Source organism: Elaeis guineensis, chromosome 8 (genome assembly GCF_000442705.2).
Source record: "Elaeis guineensis isolate ETL-2024a chromosome 8, EG11, whole genome shotgun sequence".
In the NCBI taxonomy this organism is placed as follows: domain Eukaryota; kingdom Viridiplantae; phylum Streptophyta; class Magnoliopsida; order Arecales; family Arecaceae; genus Elaeis; species Elaeis guineensis.
In genome coordinates this window covers 21850451-21871254 of record NC_026000.2, presented here as the reverse complement: position 1 = coordinate 21871254, position 20804 = coordinate 21850451, and the positions used below count along the sequence as shown (strand labels likewise).

Below are 20804 nucleotides of genomic sequence, written 5' to 3'. Positions count from 1 at the left end.
TCGTTTTGCTTTTCCTTTCAATGGGAACGATTGTTTCTACCGTACCAGAACACGCCATAGGTCTTAAACGCGAAACGTTTATCACACCCAAGGGCTCATTTGGACATTCATTTTGCATTTTGTGCCCGACTGCAGCCCCAAAACGAAGGATGATAGCCCGAGCCAAGCCCAAAAATGGCTTAACTATGATAGAAACATGACTCAAAAAATTGTGTGCAAATAGGATCTAATAAAACAAAACAAATTGAGTGTGTGCAAATAGGATCTAATAAAACAAATTGAGCCTAGTGAGAGAGAGATTTTGAGACGGATGTATGGCAAAACTAAAAAGAATAGATTGAACATATCAGAGTCGCAATAGTCGTCCACAAAGGCAAACTAATAACCAATCAATATATCAGAGTCGCAATAGTCGTCCACAAGGGCAAACTAATAACCAATCAATTTAGATAGCACGGACTTGCAGTAAAAACGTCAACATGCTCTGGTACTCTTCCCAAGGTCTACAAGAAGAGGAAGAGAATAGAAATAACATGAATAAGAAAGTGATGAAAAGGGCATATCCTGTACAAAAATGCTTGCACAGGAGTATTTACAAAAGTAATCAGACTATTTGGACCAAACTCACTAACCATGGATACTAAAACATGCATAATGCACATTATTTTATTTTAATTAAAAATGTCAAACTAATTAATTCTAGAAGGATTCGAGAGAGGAAATGTATAGACAGAAAGTAGGATATAAAAACGCAAGCGACAACGCGCGAGACGGCAATAACATTATGAAACCGGTCATCAACATTGTGCCACTCCAGAATTATAAATTAACGACACGATCACTCAGCATGATAAGCATATAAATCCATCAATATATTTTTATTAGCATTATTTTAGTTGAAACGGGCTTTGGTGAATGCCCTACTTTTCCAGAATCCAGGTGATAAAAACTAGCCGACTTGTAGGTAGAGTCGAACATGGTAAACGATGCCCTAAGCCAACTTGGGAAACAAAACTATTTCATGGCAAATTTTAGCTGCGTTGGACGGGCATGCATACCAAGAAGCAAGGATATTATCGTGCTCAATCCAAGAGGCGCAAGATGTACCACAGATTCCAGCCAACAATTGCAGAACTTGGGAAAATGAAAAGTTACTTTAAATTACCAAGCATTTACGCATGATCACAGAAAATAAAAACAATAAGAGAAAACATGAGGTCAAAAGTGTTAAGCGTACTACCAGACAAACGTCTAATGATTTTAACAATCAACTCCAGAGAAACTGTTGCTCAAGATGAATTGGATACAGTGAATTTGTTCATGCAGGATGCTACCAGTAGGTAGATATGTTGCCAGCTCAATTTGTTGATGTATTGGATATTTATCCAGCCTATAAATCAGTTTCCTTTTTTCTATGAACCTGTGAATTTTTGGTATTTCGTGACCGCTGAGGAAAACAAATGAACAAGAATGCATGGAATAATTAGTAGCCTTATGCGCAGGCGTACTCCAAGAATGCTATTTATGACCCCAACTTCATTGAAGCAAACTTCGAGGCCACGTCCATAGCCTCCTCCACACGAGATGCATCGCTTCCCTGCATATTTCCATCATGATATATATTTAGCATGCATTGCTTGATAATCAGGCTTCTCTTCTGGATACTTCTATATGCATTACAGTTTGGTTGGGGGGGGGGGGGGTGTGGAAGAGAAAGCTCACCTGGCCCTGAGCAATACCATTCTTCCCACCACCACCTTTTCCTTTGAGAGGCCCCATAGCAGCAGTCAGCCACTCTAACACTACCAAGCCATCCCTTGATTTAGGCACTCCAGCATACACCACTGCCTTGTTCAATGTTTTGTCGGTGCTGAACACCATTACAGCTAATCCCTGCAGTTAAAGGTAAGTAGAGAGGGGGTGTATAGATACAAATAAGATAGAGCTGTATTGTTCCAACTGGATCAAGTTAATAACACAGCTATGTACACATGTATCTGTTGGTAGTACAAGGTTGAGGAATGGCGTGATTATAACTTACAGTTCAAAAAAAATAAGAAAAAATTGGACATGTATCTGCTCAGGAACATGAAAATGAATACACAAATTACGAATGAACAGTCTAGTCACATCTAATTTGCTTGTTTGGCTGTATGAATGAATGCCTCAAGATAGCCGGCCTGGACTTACAAGGTCTACAACTAACTGGGTTTAAAAAAAAGTGTCATCTATCTGCAGCAATATTTGTTAGAGAATGTAACTCAGGGAAATGTGGATAGTAGTGTACCTTTTGATCCATGACCTTCAGAACTGCTTCTCTAACAGCGGTGGTGTCAAGACCTACATCTACTTGGCTTATGCAGAAAGCTTTTCCTTCAGAAGCAGCAGCTTCTGCAATCTCTGTTGCAGCCTCGATTGCTTTCTGGATATTTTCCTCGCCAATCTTCTTTTTGGCTTTTCTAACTTGATCCTGTCACAGTACAATACATGTGAACAAGTTAAATAGTTTTGTAAAGAAAGACAAATTATAAGAATACAACCCCCAGCTTTCTCCCTCCGTGCCCCTCTCCCACCGCATTTTTGCAGTGCAAGTAACCTTTTCGGCAAAATATGTAACATACCTCCAGCTGGGAGATCTTGGCTCTGAGATCTGCTTTCATGGCTGCTGGAATAGCTGCTGCATCTATCTTACTTTTCAGAGAAGCAACTTTCTGACAGACAGAAAGATAATATTTAAAACCTGTCCTTAGGTTCCCAAATAAGCAAGTTATGCAATTTAAGTTCTGGACCGTGGATTTCTACACAAAAATGGTGTCAACAATTGACACACAAAGCACTGCCTTAAATATAAATCAAATTTATGAAAACCAGATATACGATAGTTGAGATTAGGGTCATGACTGCCTGATTGGTGAGGAAGTTTGAAACTTCACTTTTGGGAAGAAATTCAACTTAAAAAGAATAGAAGAGATGATACAGGCGAGTAACTGATACAAATGAATTCCCAACAGAATATAGCTTGTCCTTTCACTGTATTTTCTGTATTTCTACATATCTACAGGAAAACAAATCCCATACTTTTGTGTCGTGGAATAATAACAGAAAGCTCCTTGAGCAGTCACAACTCAGATCTTAGGGCTTGTAAGATGTTCCACTGTGACTGAGGTAAAAAGCTTTATCATGAAATTTGTATCCCCAAAGATGATGTATAAAGCATATTCATTATTACTACAAGTTGAATTGGCGGTATGCCTGCCCTTAGTAGCAAATAGGTTTCGACAAAACCATCAGCTTGTAACAAAAGAAGGCACATCAGCTTGTAACAAAACAAGGCAGAAAGGCAGCAATTTTGCAACCATAAAGGTTAAAAGGAACTCTGTATTAGGTCTTTGGATGTCCACCAAAAAAAAAAAAAAAAACAAATTCAAAAGGCAATTTGTCGATTGGTGGTGGTCCATTATAGCCTTAAAAAAACTTAGATTGCAGCAATTGCACTTAACAACTTGCACAGAAAAAGGGAAAAATATGAAGTTTAGAAGAGTGAAAATAGGGATAATAATATCACCAGAAACCAGAGGGAATGATCAAACAGAAGTCTCTTCCTTTTTCTGTCCGACTGGGCTATTGATATACCCAATAACTTGCTATCACTTCCTAATTTGAGTCAAGAATTTGACTCTATATATAGGGTAAAGTCCCCTTATTAGACCAAGGTGCTCTAGCAATGTTGTAGCATGATTATTAGCACAATCTTACAATCCATGATCCAGATCATACAATCTGAATGAGAATGGTTCAAGTGATCCAGATTGGATCCCATAACTAGAATTGTTATGGATCGTAGGATCCAGATTTTAGATCTTAGATCCTTTGGACTGTAAGATCCATACATAGGCCTTACATACTAAGGGCCTGTTTGGATGCCAGAAGCTCTTACCAGTGCCATAAAATTTTCTACAGGGGGACTAGTTGAAAAATTATGGCAGAAGAATGTAATTCAAGGAAATTGATGGAGGGGTTGACAGCTAAACCCTAATTTTTAGAGAAGATAAATCACATCGACAAAAAAGTAGCTATCACCGAAAGTTAGAATTAGTCATTGCCCCATCTTCTCCAATACCTTTAAATTACTTTGTTTTCCACCTGAAACCCTGCCAGGAAGGTTATCACACTGATAAGTTTTTGCATTATCCAAACAGGCCCCAAAGCTAGTTGGATATCCATTGCCAATATAAAATTGTTCCTTTTGACTTTCATTCTGACCAATTTGTCATTAATAGACTTTCAAAACACAAAATTAGCAATCTCTTTTAAGTTTTCAACTTTTAAGAGTAAAGATAAAGAGATTTGGTAGCTAAGCAGATACGACCTAGAATTATTATTTTTTTTTTTTCATGTCACTTCTACCAGTTTTAAAGATTCAATTCCTTCTCCAATCTCTTAACTCGGAGAATTTGGTTCAATAAGCCTGTCTATGTTTTTCCAGGTCAAATAACTCAAAATTAATATGTCGCATGGATCTACATGATGCAGTGAAACCATATTGATTATCGGACATGATTTATTTTACGCTATGGGTTTCTTACTCATTTTCGTTCAAATCACAATTTAATTGTGCACTTTATTTGTCATGTTGTTTCAACCCTATATGTTTAAAAGAAAACAGAAAGGACTTATGAAATGTGATCCAATCCATTAACCCCCTCCAAGATTTATGATATATTATCAATCTTAACAAAACTTTGATAACTACGTACTGATTGAAAGAAAATACTAAAAGATCTACAGCCGACCTCTTCGACTGAAGTACAAAAACTTTGTAGACGTTGTTCATGCTTTGATAAGCTAGAAAACTTCCCACGTCTTCAGACAGAGAATGCACCGAGCACAAATGGCAGCAATTTGCTCCTTGAATGCTCTTGACTGATCATAGCTTGCATTTTCATGAAAACTGATTATTGTGGATGCAGGTTGCTCATTGCATCACTGCAGGTGGCGGGGGAAGAGAAGGCTTATCCAGAGAAATGAGTATTCATTGTAAATGTCTATCCTTCTTAAAGAAGAAATTCCATTTCTACCACAAACGTGGCAGTGACTTCTTTTTCTATTTTCAGATTTCAACAACTGGTGATTAATCTCAATTTAATCAAGAACAGATCCTGAAGATTGGGGGTTGCTTTCACATTTTCTGGCAAATAGGACAGCATTATTCCTGAATTAATTAACCTTTTTTATATACTGGATCTCTCAGACAGGCATCGACTAAGAGCACTTATATAATGCCCAAATCATGTGAATGCCGACTAATCTCATGACATGTAAATGGTGTAACTAGCTATCATAGACAGTTGTCACCTTCTCAAGCAGACTTCCTTCAAATTTGGATGCACTGCTAATTTCAGAAGCAAGAGATGATGCCACCTCCATTGCCTTGAAAGCACATTCAGTTGTGACGGCTGTTATTCTACGAATACCCTTAGCAATTCCCTCTTCAGATAGAAGGGCAAATGCTTTAGCATCTCGAGTATTTGATATATGGGTCCCTGGCATAAAAATTCATCAATTAAATAAAACAGCAAAAAATCCCTGAAAAATCAAAATAGGAGTTTAAAAAAAGACCTCCACATAGTTCTGTAGAATAGGATAACCACTGTTCATTATCAGGATCTGCAATTAGATCTTCCACCTTACGGCCAATTGACACAACCCTAACAGGGTCAGGATAGATCTACAGGGATGAAGGCAGCCATGGTAATGAATGCACAGTTACTGTGATAATAAACCAAAATGATATTTCAAGAAGTCAAAGCTTGAACTAAAATATCATATGAGAAAGCATTAGGAACTTACTTCTCCAAAGACTGCTCTTAATCCAGTTATCTGCTTTGCAACAGCAAGGTTTACTTCACTTGCATATACATCTAATTCATCTTTGATCTGCTGATTCACAATTGACTCAATTTTCCTTAGGTCCTCAGGATGAACAGGTTTTCCTGTTAAAAATAGGTGTAAAGTAAAAAAAATCTAAATACACTTAAATGAAACAATTTCAAGTGTAAATATTACCATGGGAGAAATCAAAACGCAACTTTTCAGGGAGAACAATGGAGCCCTTTTGATCAACATGATCACCAAGTACTTCCTGCATTCTCATGGCAATAAGATTAAGACAAGGAAAAAAAATGTAGTTAATGCTTAACTTTATGAAGCATAAGCATTTCATACCCTGAGAGCAAAATTGAGCATGTGAGTACATGTGTGGTTAGGAGCAATTAGGGTACGCCTCTCATAGTCAACCTATTAATATTCCCCAAGTTAGGAAGCTAGTCACACTGATCAATATTCACAGATCTTTCTAAAGAATAAATCAAATAATAAACTGATGTTCTTTTTTATTTGCTTCACCTTGCATATCACTTTGTCGCCAACTGACAAAGCCTTGGCCCCTCCAGCAATTGACCCTATGTGAAGTACAAAACCTCCATAACCTTGAACATTACCAACTTGAAATGATCCAAATGATCCCTCAATTGATCCGGTATCATATATCTGAAGACACACGGTTAAAGCGAAACATGAAATAGTACAATCTTGTTTGTTGAGGCATCAATGAAACCTCCAAGCATATACATATGTTTACTCAATTAGCCATATTTGCTAATTGAAATTCCACTTCATCAGCACCTACATGCTCTCTCTTTTTAGACAATTTGACATACACATACATATCACAAAACAGCAGATAAAATATATTATTATTCCATATATAATACTACATTATTTTGTGTGTCATCTGTAATAATTTGAAAAAGAATGTCAAATAAATTTAAGGAACCTGCTGCACTGACTCCACTAAGAAAAAATTCCTCGAAAGGCATAACATATGGCATCAATGTTAAGAGCAAAAGTCAGAGTAAGAAAGTTGTCTCCAACTAAAATTTTAAATTTTACATGGTTTTTATAGCATATCAGTTTTATTGTTTAGCTTAATAAAAGATATCCCCTACCTGACCCTTCATTTATACATGTGAACACTAGTTGGGTCACATGCAGCAATGTCGCCATCACCAAAAAGGCACAACTCTGATGAAGTGAAACTAAATAGCAAGGTTATGGAGAGAAAGTAGCTTGTGGAAAGGGCTGAAAGGCCATGAATGAGCACACATTAGTTACTTTTTAATCAGATGAAGCACTAAATTGGGAAGGGAAGTAACTCAGGTTTACTCATACTCCTAGATTTTATGGAATTATCTATGCTATACTACTTTCTCTTCCAATGGCATTATTTCGAAGCATTTTCAACAGGAGAATCACATGGTTAATCCACTGCATGTTCAAATCAAATTGATCTAATTAATCCTCTTTCATTGCCTATGAAGGACTTTGAATATCATCTATGCTGATTGTAAATATCTGGAATTCTGGATCAAGTTGTTTTGCTAACATGAATTGTGGATCAAGTTGTTTTGCTAACATAGTTTCTAGCAGGGAGAGGGATGGGTAAGAACAATTGCTCATAGCAGGACAACAGGAAATTCTAGAAGCTTCCATCAACATAGTACATTTTTAGAGAAAACATATTACATATTGGCAGATGAATTACAAATCTCTCACACAGTTTGAGGTATCTGGTATTTTAAAAATATCCATCTGATATTCAGATCATATGTAAGCTAGACATAAATGATCTAATCAAATTGAAGTTGGTCAGAAAGCAGGTGAAGTACCTGACCACCTTGTTCAGCATAGAAGCTTGTACTTTCCAAAACAAGACCAACATCAGCTCCAGCAGAGGCAATCTCAAGGAACTCCGCACCAGTGTATATGGCTTTGATCACGCTCTCGTGGTCCTAACAGAAGGCAATAATTTTTGTTGACAAAGATAAAGCCACGAGAACATTAAAATAAGGCATTTGACATCAGACAATGGACATCACAAGCTGGCAGTGTAATGAAAAACTGTAACATATTAGTTGTCAAAACCACGCCAGCGTCCTCTCAAACGTTGTCTAAACAATAAAAAATAATGTCCATGATCTTATTCTTTAAGAAAGCTAGGACATTGTTTGGTTGTCAAGTAAACAAAGTGGGCAAAAAAGCAAATCAATGGAATAAAGAAAAGAAAATCAGAAACTTTCTCATGTTTGGTAGACCGTTAAGCATTGAAAATCAAATGAAAAGTTGTATAAGTGGTTATCATATGTTCATCTTGAACCATTTGCCTATCTGTTAATTTCTTTCAACATTGCAACTTTTCATTTTGGAGAAAAATAATTTTAGGGTAAGAAAAAATTTTGGTCCCTTATTTCTCTGTTTTTCTATCAGGTTCTCTTCAATATCAAACAACAGAATCTCTCTAACTTGCTACTTTTCTTTCACTTTATAAGCAAGCAAATAGAGCCTAAAAGCTTTGACTGAGAAATAAGACCCGAGAACAACCAATTTATGCGAGATGATACATATGCTTCACCAATAATTTAGTGCAAATCTTTAATATCTTGAAATTAAGTGAACTCATTTGTGAGTCCACACCAACAATTAAAGCCATAACACTAACAATGAGACCAAATGATCCGAACCTGGTTCCAGATAAACTTGTAACTGTCATCTGTCGGAGCGACACCCTTCTTATGCAACTCTGATGTGGAATCAGCATCCATTATGATAGAGTCACCAGCAGCCTGCCAAGCATTCACATAAGCATGAAAACGAAAGAGCAATAATTAATAGCATAAAATGATTAATGAAAACCAATAAAATATCCTCGTTTATATAAGGATAAAATCAAAAAAAAAAAAATTCTAGCATTGGAACATCATCTGTTCACCAAGGGCATTAAAATATAGCAAAAAGCCTGTTGTGTAGGCTGCAGCAGAGTATAGTTGATAACATTCAAAATGACAATGAAATGCTTCTGTTATATCCATCACCACATCAATTGAAGTGCATCATTAATACAATGGTGACAAATAAAAAAATCTAAAGTATAAAGAACATGTGTTAGAAAATGGACAAAACAATTGAGACTGATGCAACAGTGGATTTAAGGCTTGTCACACTAGATCATAGATGCAATTGTTCTGATTGAATGGACATCTCCCCAAAATTGGGCAGGATCAAACTGTCTGGACCATATAGTGCTCATTAAGTGTGAGAAAACACAATATTTAGCAAGGAGACATTTAAGTTTATCATCTCCAGTTTGGTCAAAGGCAGCAACTCCTTCAATCAAGGTACTAATGAGTGCTAACTCTGCTATAATCATCTTTCACCTCTCTTTTCTCATCTACATAGTTTTTCCCCATGAAACTTCATATATTAAAACCTATTGATAATCATAATCAAACCGTACATTCACAACCCACCAAACTTCCCAATCAAGTACGTTTTCTTCAGTTCTTACAAGTGTTTACTTTAAAACCTAGGGCAACATGAAGCTATACAGACAATCTCCAGCAAACCCTGGCATTTTACAAGGCCTCTTTCGCTGTGCAAATGGTGACATCATATGCTCACATGGAACAGGAAAAAAAAAAGTGAGAAAACAAAGAAGTTCATGTATTGATGGAGGTTGTCTGTGATTCCATTATTCCTATATTTTGGGGATAAGGAAAATCACCTTTCATTGAAACTCATTATCCTCTTCTTTCAGAATCAGTTATGTCTGAAGCTTCCCAGAACCCTTCAAATTTTCCTACATATCTACTACTTGTTAACTACCTCCATGAACAGTAACCTGATGTAGCAACCAAACAAGCCCTAAAAGGTCTCACATTATCTTAAGTAAAACATATAGACATTCTACCACAAAGAATAGCTCCTATCCCATATAATCCACAGAAATTCCAGTATTTAGTTTAAAAAAGCTTAATTTCAGGTCTTACAAGGAATACGAGAAAACTAGAAACTAAGGGCCTGTTTGGATTTAGGTTAGGTTGTCCTAAGATAACCTGTGTACTGATGAGAAAGCTTAAGAGAGGAACTAGTCAAAATTTAAGGAACCGGTGGCGGCGTGGATCTCATTATCCTAATTTTTCAAGGACACAGTAAATCACCTTTTCAGTGGAGCACCTTATTCGATTTTTGGGCTTATCAATTCCATCAGCCTTCTCTGATCCCCTAATTTTCTCTCTGCATGTTCTTATTATCTCTTCCAATGACTCCCAGTTGAGCGGGAACTTATCTGAGGATTATTTTTGAGCTTCCAGACAACCCCTAACTTCTCCTCATAAAACAATCCAATTTTCCTAGCAGCGCAAAGTATTTCCATAAACACATCATTTGTCATCCCTTAAACCCTAGATCATCTTTTCCTACTCCTATCCTATAATAATTTGGTAACAGAGCAGTCCAAATACCTTTCCTGAATTAGCATGATATAATATAGCAGACAGGTAATCAAGCAAAGTTTCTATTCCCAAAAGGGTGTTGTTGAAGTAAAAGAATAAGATGCATAGAGACATGGATGTGTACCACATAGAATGCCAAAGTCTCAATGAACAAGGTTACTTGGTTAGGTGCATTTTGAAAGGGGACAAATCCTGGTAAGGATAGTGACTTCAATATAAAATCCAGAATAATAAATGACAAGTTTTTAAGAAAAGTATAAGAACAGGAACATACCTTATTCCGAGCACTCCTAGCCTTTTGTCTGGCTTCTTCCATAGCAACATTAAAACCTTCCACATCAACTGTTAGCCCTCTTTCTTCTGCCATTAGCTGAGAAAGAAGATAGTGGGGACATGGAGAAGAAGAAGCTTAAACAATGCAGGTAAAAAAAAATGCACAGGGATTAAATCCATATAATGAATGCATACATACCTGAGTTAAATCCATTGGAAAACCATACGTGTCCCACAAAATAAATGCATCCTGTAACCAAGGCAATCACACCATATAACAGGACATGACCTAAAGCTCAATATATTTCAGGCAAATGCTTTATAAAACTCAGAAAAAGCTAAAAACAGAAGCCAAGAAAAGCCCATAGCCGCAATACACTTGCACATCAAAGTTTAATACTTATAAAACACTAGAAGCATAAGGAGAGGAAAAAACCAACTTTTCTTGTTAGTCTAATCACCAAGGTCTCCAATACCGGTATATTAATACCTGTACTGGTACCTAACTTGTACAGTGTTGATACCATCTAGTTCTTGATACTGACGCTAAGCACGGAGGCTGTACTGAGTATTGGTTCCCCACAAGTATGAGTCAGTACAGCCCACTGCTAAAAATCATGCTGATGACAACAATCAAACAGTAGAGAAGCATGGGTCATAGTCAACCAGCACACAAGAAATAACAAAACAAAAATTCAAGCTTGTTTATCATTCTCCTAGGACAGCAATTCGCATGCATATCAACACCCAACAACCAAAAGAAGGCAACCTTTTGAATAAAAATCCCCCATAAGAAAGAATTTAACATAAAAGGAGCAGCCAACAAACATAAAATTTGAAGTAAATGGCAGCACATTCACTGTATCAACTAAAAGCAACGTATACAAGAAAAACAAATCAGCTAAGATCTATTACATTGACAATATCATGAAAGAAAAATTGAAGAAGCTAGAAATAAACTCATTATCAATGGGGGTTCATGAGAAGTTGACAACTAAAATATGACGCAAAAGAAGTGAGTTTCCTACATAAAGCTATTCTCTCTTCAAGAAGGGAATAAACAAACTCATTGCCACCCCTAAAAAGATGGCCAAGCATTGACAGTTGGGTTTCTTCCTACAACAAAGGCTTCCCAAACAAGACTTCTGAAAACTGTGGGGAACTGTGGATAAACAAAAACTAAGTAGCATCCAACCCCTGCCCCATGCACCAACACCCCCCCCCCTCCCGAAAAAAAAAAAAAAAAAGAAAAGGCAAAAAGAAGGTGTACACAAATTAAACGAATCCAAGCTACACAAGATGATTATAGATTCACTGAAGGTTTAAGTTGAAGACTGCAGCAACGTATATCATGCGTGATTAGAGAAAGAATACAATGTAATGACAACTAGATAAGAGAGGACTTGCCTGCCCACTCAATTTGTTCCCCTGGACATCCTGAGCAGCCTTCTTAAACTTCTCAATTCCCTGAAATAGGATATTTTATCAAGTTTGAATATAAAAATAACTGAATCAGTGTTCCATAGATAATTAAAATAAATTGACTCTATCTATGCTGGTTTCCATGCATGTGCATGTGATTGTACAATAACATTGTGGCTGTTTTTGTTCTCCTTAATTTTCATAAAAAAAAAAATTATTAACATTTGCTTAACTAAAGATTTTCACCTTGCCAAGGATGCGGCCAAAATTGTGCATGTTCTAACAAGGATAAAGCTGATTCAAGCGAAAAATGATAAAAGCATTTAACAGCACACCACTCTCCTCCCATCTTACACATGAGCTCCATGTTCTTAATCAATAATGTGCACGACATGTACAGAACTAAAAAAAAAAAAAAAAAAAAACTGATAAGAGTTGGTAAGCAATTTAGAAGGATCAAACACAATACATTTGAACAAGTTGTACAATTCCAATAATTTAGGTAGCAGTGCAGTATCCATGTTGGCCACCCGCTAGCATGGGATGTCCATTCCATGCTGATGAAAAAAGTACTTAAAAGGCTTTTTTTAATTAAAAATTAACAATTTAATAGGTTTTGTGCTAATCAGCACCACATACCAGTACTGGCAAGGATTGGCACAGCTGGCACTTGAAACCATGTTTTTTCTTTATTTTGGGTGAGCAAACCATGTGGTTTTCACAAAACTGCAGGCTTTGATTCATCAAACTAAGATAAGAAGACTAAGTAAGTGTGTTAAAAAATTTCCTTATGCTGAAAAAAAAAGGTTCATGACATCCATGTAGCTACAAATAAATCTGACATTTTATCAGGCTAATCATACAACACATGGAACTTAAAAAATTGACATGCACTTTGCTTTTTGCAGCTTTATAAAGTTCAAATAGATGAAATCTTTTTAAGAGCCAATTAGCAAAATCAAATATTTTGCAAACTGACACGAGGAATTAGCCTGGAATATTAAAACTGTGTCATGATTCCTTAGGCCTGATAAGCAACATTACCTTTGCTAATGTTCTTCCAAAACTTGCTTCTTCTTCTGCAATAATTTCTCTAATCTTTGTCTCATATTGCTTAAGCTCTGGAAATACATCCCCCATCACTTTCACAACAACACCTACAAGACTAGATATCAACAACCATAATCATGAGATTAGTCATAATGAAAAGACTCCATCAACAATAACCACACACACACACAAGGTTGAATTTCCCTAGCTCAAAATAAAAGCCTTAATTCAGGAGTAGAGACAAGCTAAAGACAAGGGAAATGAAAAACCAAGAACCTATATCACATATTTCACGACTCCAACATTAATAAGCAGGTGCTTAGCAATTTTGGCAGCTAGCTGATCTCTTGACCTTTACAAATCCTTTATAACATCGTTTATCATATTTAAAGTTTTAAACATTTATACACCATAAATAATGCCAAGAATATTTTGCTAGTCAGATACCTGGACATATCCATCTTCCATTGGATTCATTTGAAAGGTTGCTCCCATAGAATCTTGGAAGCAAATAACATGCTCAAACATCACTTGAAAACTCAAGGCACTCAACATAAAACTTTTATTGCAATGATCATGAATTACTCTAGCAATCACAAACCTCAATTTCCTCGAGGAACTGCAATCAACTCCAAATAAGACATGATACATTGATAACAAACATTTTGCTATTCCTTTACTGCACATACCACAAAAGGGCAAAAAACCATTTTCAAGAAAGTTCTATATGACAGATTTCAAGCACCAGATCTCAAAAATAGCATGCTATGACAATTACCAGCCTTGTCCCAGTTCTTCAGTCCACCTCCAATATTTCATGTTACAATAAACAAATCACTATTACATGTGGCAGCACCCACTTCCCTTAGCAACCTTGTGGACCTTCTGCAATCACCACATTCAACAACATCATCGGTCTCTCCAGTTTCACATAGGCATTCCATAAAATTGCATCTCATGCCAAATGAGAATCATATTGACCTATCATCGCCAATCGCCAGCCGTGACCTATGAATCTATTCAATAAAATCAACAACAGTTCCTTAAGTACTCCTGGAAGAAACACCCAGCTAGCACTCTGCAATGGTTCATGAAATCTGTCAGACTAAAAAACAACATCTCAGACAGGAAATGCTTGCCCAAACTTAAGTGTTTTGTTCTATATATGATATTTTGATAGGGTTATGAAAAGGACTCTAAACATCCTTAGAATGCACTTAGGGCATGTCTGGGAATTTGAGTACAAAATCTGGGCCAAGCTATAGGGGAACAAACAGTTGTCCATCAGTTATGAGTAAACAAATACATCCTTATGCAAAGTACATCCCAACACCCTACAACAGTTCCAACACTCAGTTTAGCAGTAGTTAAATGAAAGAAATTGCATCCCAGATGCACTCTCCACTAAGTCCTAAAATTAAACATCAGCTATTTTTGTAAAATTAAATCAAAGAAAAATGCCAGGAGAAAAGGAAAAAAAAAAAGGATACACTGTATCTTGTCAAATAAAGATGGTGTATATGGTAAACTATAATGCTTAAGAACCAAAGGATATGACTTTTGTTCTTACCCACTAAAAAATCCTTCTTGTGCCTTTAGAACTTCTCTGCCATAACGAACAGCACGTCGAAGAATACGTCTAAGAACATACTCTCGTCCCTCATTGCCTGAACACAAAGTAGCATTTGCGTATCAGCCATGTGACAGTTTTCACAAAACAGACAAGAATAATTTGAATTCACTTATAATGGGATAAAACAGATTGATCACCAAAAAACTCAAGGTACATATTAATTATACAAGCAGGAATCAGTAACCATGATTTCCAAGTGCAACAGTTAACATTTTAAGTTACCTAAAAGCTAATTATTTTCATGTACGTAAAAGCTCAGGAATGAATTTCTGACAGATTAATCAACATGTAGCATCTGCCTCTCTTTTAAGCAGCATGCAATATAAACTCGCTAAAATAAAGGTAATTTCATTTGCTAATTCAGAGCACTTGTTACAGTATAATAGCAATTAAGCATGATAATAACCATCAACATTGACTATTTCTAGTTAGTTTCATGATCGTCATTATGAAGCAATTTTTTTAACGGTTACCTCCAGCATTAATTCAAGCAAATGCAAAGATGATGATGATGGAAGCATTATATTATTAATTCCCCTTCTTTATTTTTTTATTTTTATCATGTGCTCACACAAGAATGTCAATATTAGGAATATGACAGATTGAAAATTCCGTCATGAAATTTGTGATTTAATTCAACAGTTAGAAATGAACTAGTTTCATTCCCTCCCACCAACATATTTCATCCAGCCTTGCTCATTGCCCTTTTTAACATTCTGCAAGCATTTACAGGTTTTCTCCCTGAGTTTGGCCAAACTATTACTAAACATTAAAAATATAATTTGGGGTGAAAAAGAATTATTAAAACAATAACCACGACCAAGATAATGTAAGGTTCACTGGTAACAAAGGCTAATAAATTTCCATGTATCATAAGTTCTTGAAATTTGGCTTGCTATATTGAGATATAAGCCAAGTACTGGCCATCCATTCAGACTGAGAAATACAGAGAGGAGAAGAAAAGGGATGATAGAAAGTCAGAATACCTTGTTGAGATGGTAAAACAAGGAGAGGATGAAGGAAAAAGAAAAATTGAAATGAATAAAGGGGGCACCATATATGTAATTCTTACTTTCCTATTATTCCAAGTCGAGTTTCTTCCTTTTTATCCCCCCTACATCCAAACAATCAGAGTGAGCTTCACCATCTTTTCTCTTCCCTTTCTCTCTTTCTTCATCTTATTGTGCTTCCTGTCCTTTTTCACTGCATACCCAAACAGGATGCTGGACGAGACCAGCACTATGTAAAATGTCAAAAAACATCATTGCCAGTGCCTAAGAGACTGGACCACTTTGTATGACTGAACAAGACTGGTAGATACTACAGCAAAGACCACTCCACAATTGTTTCCAACATAAGCATATTAGTCCTTATCTTCTTGAGTTGACATAGTGAAAAAATTACATGAATATGAGGGGAAATTAAGAACCCCTGCAAGCTTAAAAAGGATTCAGGGTAAACAGTTAAAAAAAAAACATTAACTGTAGAGACTTTTTGCAAACTTGCAATACTTCTATATTCATTTTATGAAGTTGTAGTCTAGTGTCTTGGTTAAACTAAGCAGGGTATTTTCAATTTAACAAGTAGCATGCCTTTTATAACAAAAGTTGAAACTAGAATGAATGATTTACGATAAGAAATATATATAAACTATATTAAATGTGCTAAACATTACCAGGACGAGAACCATCTGCAATAGCAAAAGAAAGAGTCCTTATGTGATCAGCAACCACTCTGTAAGCCATATCAACTTTGTCAACATCATCCGGCCCAACTCTTCCAGAGTATGGGCAAGCCCCTGTCACCTATAATCATAAGTAAAAATAATAAATAGAAGAATACTTGGGAAAGAGGCCCCATGCTTATTTTGAATTGAGTTTTCATAAAAACACTAACTAGTACACATTTGGAATCAACAAAGTCCGATGTGCTATAAATATACCTGCTGGATAGCATCAAATATGGGCAAGAATACATCGGTATCATAATTGCTCAATTTGTTCTGAAGGATTGAAGTCAAGCGTTCAAAACCCAATCCGGTGTCAACATGTTTCGCAGGTAAAGACCTTAGGCTACCATCAGCTTCCCTATTGAACTGCAGAAAAATCACAGTAGCATATTATCATCAAATGCAAAAGCACAAAAAAAGAACATTATTTTGCAAAACATAATCAATAACTAAAAAATGGAATGTCAGATGATAAACCTGAATAAACACAAGGTTCCAGATTTCAATGCATGTAGGATCATCATTGTTGACCAATGAAGCAGCATCTCTGTTACCAATGCGATCAAAATGAATTTCAGTACAAGGCCCACAAGGGCCAGTATCACCCATCTCCCAGAAGTTATCCTGTTTAAAGCTCAAAACAAAACATGAAAATAAAGATCAAAACATAGAGAGTTATATGGTATGCATATAACATTCTACCATACCAGCATGCAAATTCAACAACAACAAGAAAAAAAAAAAAAGGATCACAAACAAACAAAAAAGCATCAAGCAATATAATAGACTTAATTGGAAGTCATCATTAGAACAAAGTAAAGATTAATATCATTCTTAAAGAAGAAAGTAGCCAGAGAAGACAATGACTGCCGCCAATCACAATGAGAAGAAACACATGAGAAAATAAAAAATTAAATGCAACCGAATAATATGTAAAGGTCGATATAGAAATTATCATGGTTTGAAGTTTCATCTTGAACATCACAACTAAAAAGTTTTTGCTGTCAGCCATAACCGACATGAGACCAAAATCAGTTTCAAACTTTCAGCCAAACACAATTAGTGGTTGTTTTAAAGTGTATATAGACAGAAGTCCATAAAGAATATGAATATGTATGTCTTACAGATTATTTTAAGGAAATGAATTTGTTTATGTGAGGCTTTTACCTCACAATTGTTGCTTCTCATCTTCCATCTCCATTTCTCTTCCCAAATGTCTATTTCTTCTCAACTTCTTCTCTTCCGTAATTTTTTTGTTCTCCTCCTTTCCAACCCACTCCTCTTGAATGAATCCTTTTAGCCGTAAGTTTCAACATTCTATAGAAAAAATGGTAACAAATTTCTTCATAAAAGGATATCAGCAGCATATTTTTGTATCTGGGGCTGCTTCACTCCCGTGATAGTTCTCCATACTTCATATCTTCTTCTAGTGATCCTCCAAACAGCTTGTGATGCCTTGACCTTTCACCACCTTGTCAAGACTTCCTTTACATCTATTATCCACCAGTTCCATGGACATACATTTTCAACATGCACCATTTCCCAAATAATTATCTTGGAACCTACAGCACCTTTTGCACTCAACTAATCAAAGCCTAGACACATAGGTTAGCATTAACATTTGTTCAGCAGTTAATGTGATATTATGCTAATAATATAAGCACGCAATTAGGTCCCATACCAAAGTAATTAGGTGATTTCTCTCCATGAAAATTATACAATCGGATAGCAAATGAGAATGGTAAATTGAAAGGTAAAATGCAGATGTAAAATATCTATGAAATGTCAGATTCATGCCTTATGCCTAGCATAGTATGGCAACGTGCATTACTAGACAAATGTCTACCTTACCTTGCAACCAAAGGGCAATACTCGTTCAGGTGGCAAAAAATTTAGCCATATGTCTCTTGCTTCAGTATCAGCTGCAAGGCCACCCTTCTCATCACCACCAAAATAGGTGGCGTAGATCCTGTCTGTAGGCAACTTATACACCTGTGGACAAATCAAACAATCATAACTGTCAGCTGATTACATAGACAAGCACAGACCACACAGAATACACTCGTATAATTCTCTCAAACTTAGGAAGGGGGGACTTGGATCTTTCTAAACTTCTATATAAAAGAAATTCTCAAATATCATTGTCGCGGCATGAAATAAAAGGTATTCTTTGTTTATTTTTTCAGCAGCAAACTAACTGTAAAATGTAATTATGTAAACAATGAAGCTGGGAATTCGCAGGACTAATTCCACTCAACCATACAGAGGCACCACTTCAGATCTTAAAAAAGACAGATTCGCAGGAACACTGCAGAATTTTCCAACGATATAAGCAATGTATGGAAACTATGAATTCATATTGAATGAGATCCGGATGTGAAGAATTCTTGAAGAATATATCAGAATGGTCCAAAAGGGAACCTCAATTTAAATTGAACATAATTCTTTAAAGTAATAACTATAAAAAAAAAAAAAAGATGAAACAAGAAAAAGGCGAGATCTTCGGTAAGAAAATTTATCACAAGATTCCGATGGAGTGGCACCTTGGTAAGGAGCTCCCAGGCCCAGGAGATGGCCTCCCGCTTGAAGTAGTCGCCAAAGGACCAGTTGCCAAGCATCTCGAAGAAGGTGTGGTGGTAGGTGTCCTTGCCAACGTCGTCAAGGTCGTTATGCTTCCCACCGGCGCGGATGCACTTCTGGGTGTTGCAGGCCCGGGTAAGCTTGCCGAGGGGGTTCGCCGGGTTCACGGTCCCAAGGAAAATGGGCTTGAACTGGTTCATCCCGGCGTTAGCGAAGAGGAGGGTGGGATCGTCCAAAGGCACCACCGGGCTCGACCGCCAGTTCACGTGCTCCTTCCCTTCGAAGAACCGGAAGAAGGTCTCTCTCACCTTGCTCGCCGGCCACTCCATCGCCGCTGCCGTCGCCGCCGGCGCCTCCTTCGTCATCGCCGCCGACGGACGGGAAGCGGAGGCGGTGGAGAAAAAACTAGCCCGAATGCTAACCCTAACCCTAGGGGATACGAGAAAGCGGAACGGCGGGAGAAAGGCGGAGAAGACCATGTCCGAGACCGGCCATTGGAAGGATATTTATTTGTGGAACGAGATTAGTTAGTGCAGACCTCAGGTCCCAGGAGTGGCAATCGCCCCGAGTACGCCGCCTGACCTAACCCCAAAATGGAAGGTTTTACCTGATATGCTGGTATAGATAATAGGTAATAATAAAATCCCGAATTCGACCCCAGCATGCATAACACTTCATAAATCTCACTCTCGAGATTTTATATATATATACACTAAAAATATTAATTTTTATAGTTTTATTTGAGCTGCTCGGTACAATTTATTTTGTATAATTTTACTCGTTCCATCCTGTCCCAAGGCAAATATGCGATGAATACAGAATACTAATCTATCCGACTTTGCCCATTGTTATCCCTATAAAGATGCTAGTAGATTTACTTTGAGATTATATTTGATAACTGATAATCTATTCAAATTATTGATAATTTAAAATAGATCCATCAAATTATCATATTTGATATATTTTTTTGTGGAACGAGTGCAGACCTTAGGTCCCAGGAGTGGCAATCGCCCCGGGTACGCCGCCTGACCTAACCCTAAAATGGAAGGTTTTACCTGATATGCTGGTATAGATAATAGATAATAATAAAATCCCGAATTCGACCCCAGCATGCATAACACTTCATAAATCTCACTCTCGAGATTTTATATATATATACACTAAAAATATTAATTTTTATAGTTTTATTTGAGCTGCTCGATACAATTTATTTTGTATAATTTTACTCGTTCCATCCTGTCCCAAGGCAAATGTGCGATGAATACAGAATACTAATCTATCCGACTTTGCCCATTGCTATCCCTATAAAGATGCTAGTAGATTTACTTTGAGATTATATTTGATAACTGATAATCTATTCAAATTATTGATAATTTAAAATAGATCCATCAAATTATCATATTTGATATATTTTTTGAATGGCAGCTTCTCGAAAGATAATCTAAATTGTCTTAGGAAGAGGTAGCTATCCAAATTATTATTTATTTGACAATACTGTAAAAAAAATTTTAGATAAAATTATCTTTAAAAAAAAATTACATAAAATCTATCCTTCCACCCCTCTTCCCCAGTGGTTCTCACCCTCCATTTATTATATATAATAATATGATATAATATATTATAATATAATATACTATTATTATATTATTATTATATTTTATAGTAACTATATTATATTACAATAATATAGTATATGATAATATATTATAATATATATTATATAAATCCTATATATAACAATAAATTATATTATATTATATTGTATTAT

At 36.3% G+C, this 20804-nt stretch overlaps 1 protein-coding gene across 1 annotated transcript; it reads right to left on the bottom strand.

Moving 5' to 3' along the window:
* Window positions 1-1135: 1135 nt before the first annotated feature.
* LOC105049860 (alanine--tRNA ligase) lies at window positions 1136-19627 on the bottom strand. Its single transcript, XM_010929635.4, has 22 exons — window positions 19000-19627; window positions 18308-18448; window positions 16934-17080; window positions 16670-16822; window positions 16403-16532; window positions 14665-14761; window positions 13089-13209; window positions 12030-12089; window positions 10822-10872; window positions 10624-10719; window positions 8580-8681; window positions 7728-7850; window positions 6406-6549; window positions 6226-6297; window positions 6067-6142; window positions 5851-5993; window positions 5620-5728; window positions 5356-5543; window positions 2622-2711; window positions 2288-2470; window positions 1723-1893; window positions 1136-1597 (listed from the first exon to the last, which is right to left on the bottom strand). The coding sequence occupies exons 1-22, from the start codon at window positions 19513-19515 to the stop codon at window positions 1523-1525; spliced, it is 2988 nt and encodes a 995-aa protein (XP_010927937.1). The 5' UTR covers window positions 19516-19627; the 3' UTR covers window positions 1136-1522.
* Between the last annotated feature and the right edge of the window lie 1177 nt (window positions 19628-20804).

Excerpts from the sequence above, each read along its gene's own strand:
- LOC105049860 (XM_010929635.4), bottom strand. The coding sequence starts at position 19,515 with ATGGTCTTCTCCGCCTTTCTCCCGCCGTTCCGCTTTCTCGTATCCCCT. Across the intron at positions 8,682-10,623 it reads CTAGGAGTGCTCGGAATAAG|GCTGCTGGTGACTCTATCAT; the intron begins GTATGTTCCTGT and ends AATGCTTGGCAG. Across the intron at positions 5,544-5,619 it reads TTCTACAGAACTATGTGGAG|GGACCCATATATCAAATACT; the intron begins GTCTTTTTTTAA and ends TTTTTATGCCAG.